Source organism: Papaver somniferum, unplaced genomic scaffold (assembly GCF_003573695.1).
Source record: "Papaver somniferum cultivar HN1 unplaced genomic scaffold, ASM357369v1 unplaced-scaffold_19, whole genome shotgun sequence".
NCBI classification, from domain to species: Eukaryota; Viridiplantae; Streptophyta; class Magnoliopsida; order Ranunculales; family Papaveraceae; genus Papaver; species Papaver somniferum.
This window is the reverse complement of record NW_020628818.1, coordinates 18,040,322-18,045,225: the sequence shown is the minus strand read 5'-3', so window position 1 is coordinate 18,045,225 and position 4,904 is coordinate 18,040,322. Positions and strand designations below refer to the sequence as shown.

General features: G+C 38.1%; 1 protein-coding gene across 2 annotated transcripts; it reads left to right on the top strand.

Annotated features, from left to right (window-relative positions):
- The first annotated feature begins 223 nt into the window (after positions 1-223).
- LOC113338984 lies at positions 224-3,885 on the top strand. Of its 2 annotated transcripts, XM_026584380.1 has the most exons (7): positions 224-733; positions 829-949; positions 1,061-1,194; positions 2,524-2,672; positions 2,963-3,108; positions 3,275-3,392; positions 3,505-3,885. In XM_026584380.1, the coding sequence occupies exons 3-7, from the start codon at positions 1,068-1,070 to the stop codon at positions 3,652-3,654; spliced, it is 690 nt and encodes a 229-aa protein (XP_026440165.1). In that variant the 5' UTR covers positions 224-733; positions 829-949; positions 1,061-1,067; the 3' UTR covers positions 3,655-3,885. The 2 variants fall into 2 exon arrangements, with proteins under 2 accessions (XP_026440165.1, XP_026440166.1); XM_026584381.1 differs by lacking the exon at positions 1,061-1,194.
- Positions 3,886-4,904: the final 1,019 nt, after the last annotated feature.

Here is a 4,904-nt window from a genome sequence, read left to right as displayed (position 1 = left end):
CTTAGTAGAGGCCGGTCGACCTAGACTGACACGGTCATCTTAGGTTGAGACGCGATGTACCAACCATTTTATTTGAGGATTTATCCATCCATTATAAGTGTTTTCCTGTCCACTGCAGGTGTAAAATAGGTATAATTCGGCTGACCCATTGGAATTGCTTGGGCCAAAACCAAATTACCTCCGCAACCCAACTCTATTAAGGTAGATTTTCCAAGAAAACTATTTCTTTTCCGAAACATGTATTCCAGAAATCTCATCTCCGCCGATGAAAGAGATTCCTCAATTCTCCAATCTATCACAACACTACCTCGTATGTCAATCGAAGACATCCAATGCCGAAGATTTCCAAGTCGGTGATCAACACTAAGCAGCTGAAAAGCACCATTATATCTCTATTTCGTTCTTCGTCATCAGTAAAGCTATTCAGTACCACTAATTCGTCTGTAAAGAAACCTAATTTATCATCTCCTCCTAACACTCTTCTTCTTCCCCTCCTAACTTCAAAACAGAGGCTTTTGTCCAATTCGTTCTTCCGTACCAGAGTTATTCATGGCGGCGGCCCTCGTAACTTTTGCTCTATTTCCTCCTCCTTACTTCTCACAGAATGTGAGGTTGATTACCAAGCCTCCTCTTCATCATCAGAGGTCAATGTAACCACACAGAACATACAAAGGAAGAACCTTTGTGCTCTTTGGACATCAATTCCAGTTAGGGCTTATTGCTTATCCCATAAGTATGTTATTTTGATTTGATTTAAATTATATATGATCATTGTTATAGATTTTCCCAAATCTTAATGGCTCGTTTCTTCTTCGTGGGTGGTTACAGAATCGATTTGATGGGATTAATCTATGAAAATCAAGCCAATTTGATCCCACATACTCCTGGAATTGGCAATTACATCGTTCTTAGATTTGAGGACCTTACCGGTTCTCGCACTCCTGCTCGGGTAAGTTCATATTTCAGATTCGGAATATCCAGTTTCTGTGTGAGAAAACCTGATGACCATTCTCTGATATAATTCGTTCATTAAATTCTAAAGCAACAACCTGATGACCAGATTCGTAATGTTCAATATGCTTGATAAAGAAGTTGATGGGTATATGAAGATTATCAAAAGACATGCTTCAGGGATGCTACCTGAAACGACCACAGACTCTTCACAGAAGCATATAATAAAATTCCCATTATTAGGTGATTCCTTTCATACTCACCTTTGTCATTTCGCAATAGGGGTTAAATATATTACCTTAGTCATTTCGCGGTAGCTGTAAAAAATGTTAAGATTGACTTGTAGCTATTTTCAAAATTACGAAAATAAACCAAACTGTCGGAGTTTTGAACTCAGACTCATATATGCACAACAGAAAACAACAATTAAGCCACTTAGTATTCTTTATATTGTTCTCATTGTATCTAGATGCAGATAAGATCATGAAAGAAGGGTAATGAAAACTTTACAATGCTTGTTCAACCAGTCCTTGTCGACTGGACCCTGTATCCCGTTAAAATTTGCTGTAAGATGTAGTTTCGTTTGTATTCTCCTCATCAGTTATGTGTTAATAGCCTCAAATAGACTAAGATGAGAGTGTAGTGCGTCGCCTTGGGAAAGGTCAGCTCACTGTCGGTTAAGTGCTTTTTTTGACAACTGAACCCGAATATTGGAGAGGCCATGTGGGACTTGGTGTTATGCAGCCAATGATACTCAAGTGCAACTGACTTAGAAATGATAGCTTGAAGTGACTGTTGAGTTCTAGGGAATACTGGACCAAAGTAGGAATTAGTTTTTGGTGGAAAATGTTTAATTCATCAATTTCATTGATCATTACTTTTATTTTAAGTTTGTATGATGTATCCGACCATCTTCGATTTGAATTATATTTCTTATGGAACTATCCCCAAATTTGACTTTATATGAGTGATGGGAAATCACAATAGTAATTACTAAATGTTGAAGTTGCAAAATTTAAACCTAGTTAGTAGTTATATTCTTAATGCTAAAACTACAATTGTTGAAGAGTTGGTTCCAAATTAAGTTGTGATGCCAGAGAATCAATTTCTAAAAGGGCCATCCCGAAACCTTTTGCTTCATTCTACATATAGATCTTCACGGTTGTCGGCTAACAACCCGAACCAGACACCTGGAAACATGCAGTTTTGTCAAATGTTCTGTTGTTTGTTTTCATATCCATGTATTGGTGATCCGTTTTTGGCAACACCTCAACTAGGGCTGGCGGTCACTAGAAGAATTTGTCAGCAGACATAATATCTAAGTTCTTTTAACATAAACATGATCATTGGAGGTTGTACCGTGTAATATATGACAAAGTAGTAAGCAGACAGGATGGATCAACCACGCATAGAATTTCGAATCTTTATGAACATAGTTTTGCTTATTTATTCAAGCAGAAGTGCTTTTTCAATTTCAGTCACATACTTGTAGCACCACCTACAATTTCTATTTTGTCTCTTGTTTAACAATCTTAGATAATCATATGATCGTCAATTATTCTGTTATTGTAGATTGCAAGGTGAGAGAAAAGTTGAAGTTACCCGCTTGTGTGCAAGGTGGAGTAAACCATACGATGTTGCAGAACTTTAACATTGATGGAATTTCTACAGTCGCTAGTGTTCTTGGTCAAAGTGCTGCTCTTGACTACTACTCCCGCCTGGTATTTCTTTTGAATTGTGAAAGCGTTACTTTTACTCCTTTAAATTGGGAACTTGTCTAGTACAATGGAGTTCGCTACCCTCTCTTTTTCCTTGGAAGTGTGTGAGAGTTTGTTTGACATTAGTCACAACCTCCTCCCCTGTGGACAGGGTCGGAAGTGGACGCTCATTGTGGCATGTTATAAAAATTAAGTTGGTGTTTGGGCAGGTCTGGTGGTGTGGGTCTTCCCATACCTATCCAGTACTGAAAAGAAGGTTGTGCACTTTTAGAACTCTGTGTGTTTCTCTTCAGGTTGATAGAAGGATTTCTGAATATGCGAATGTAAATACTGGGTTGGAAGAAAGTGGTACTTTATGCAGCGTTAAAAAATTAGTTAAACTGGCACGGAAAACGCGTGCGGCTGCAGAAGTTGTTTATTGCTTTGGGCTATCTGAAAGGTAACTTGGGGAATCATATTTGTTAAAGCTTGAATGACTTTTGGCAATTAAATCTCAGCAATTTGGTTCAGAAATTCTAACTTCTGTTGTTTCTTGGACCACTGGCATCATATTCTGAGTTTCTCTAATAACATGGAAGTAAGCACTTTGATGATTCATTTTTCAGATCAGATGTTACTTGGAAAGAAGATACGGAGTACTCACATATGTTTGACTACCTTCGAGATGAATTTGAATTGACACAGAGGTTTGCGAATTTAGATCGTAAGTTCAAGATGGTGGAGGTAAGGTCATATATCTCTTATAAAAAGTTTTTTTATTGCTAGTAGTTTATTAGACAAAAAGAAACGAAAAATGACTTTCTCATACTTGATATGTACTTTGTCTGTATTGCAGCTCATTATCTGGATCACTATGGTGGAAATGGGTATAAGTTTGGCAACTGCACATGTAGCTGCATGTCTAATCGGTTTTACGTTGTTGTTGTGTTTACCAGTAGTGAGGTTACCAATTGTGGCATTAGAGACTTACCTCATGTCAATATGAATAGGAATAGGAAAATGGTCGGTGATGTTTTAGAGCTGCCAGATATCAGACTGTATGTATATTAGGGTTGCTTTGTAAATTTATCCCTACTTAAATGTTTGCTTCCTTCCACCGGTAGAAGCATACCGGGACTATAGTTGTTAGGTGATCATTATATTATGTGGTTTCTCGGCTTGTCGGGTTTTATCGTAATTCTCCTGTAGTACCTATTCATCAGATTCTTCTTAAATATTCCCGATGACATCGGGTTATTTTTCCAACTTAAATATCCAGGGTTTAACTTTTTACCCATCGACTTCGATACATACAAACTTCGGCGTATAAGTTTTAGCTGTCGGTAGTGCATAAAATTGTCAATTTCGGTAATGTTATAGAACAATCGAGATATGTGGGGACCACTTAATCAGTCATATCTCTTGCATGAACTTAAAGGATTATCATAATCCTCATGTTGACACGAACTTCAATACGTGTCTTCCTATTTCGCTTGTTCCTCGGCTATATATATATATATGGCCACAATAGTTGTGGGTTGAATATGAAAAATCAGGTAGTACAATTTGGTTGTGAGAAATGTAAAGATTGATTTTGCTAATAAAACTTCTCCGTTTCATTTTTTTAATATCATATTATGTTCCCTCTCATTTCCGTTTCATTTTTTTAATATCATATTATGTTCCCTCTCATTTCGTTGATCTATTTTATACAGTTGTAGTATTTAACTACTATGAACTAAGAGCAACTGCAATGGACGAGTAAACTTAAATTTTCAGTCGAGTGGGCTGGTATAGTGGGACGGACCATCGATCAAAATTTGATCAAAGAGTAAAATCCAGACCAAATTTGGTCTGCGATCAAGACCAAATCCAAATATAGTCGGGCGTTGATATAATCTCCGCTACACATCGGGCGTTGATATAATCTCCGCCATTCATCGGGCGTTGATATAATGTACGCTATACAAGGGGCGTTGATATAATGTACGCCTGAAACGGGGCGTTGATATAATGTACGCCCGATGGGGCGTTGGTAAAGGTGGTCGCGAGAAATGGGGCGTTCATATACTTAACGCCCCACTCCAATTTCTATTTCACAATTTTTGATTTCTGCATGGGGCGGGCTTTATACCTCCGCCCCATTTTTTTGTTTTGTTTCTGAAGCGTAGACTATACCAACGCCGCACTCGGACGTTATCTTTACCAACGCCCCACTCGGGCGTTATCTTTACCAACGCCTGATCCCAGGCGTAA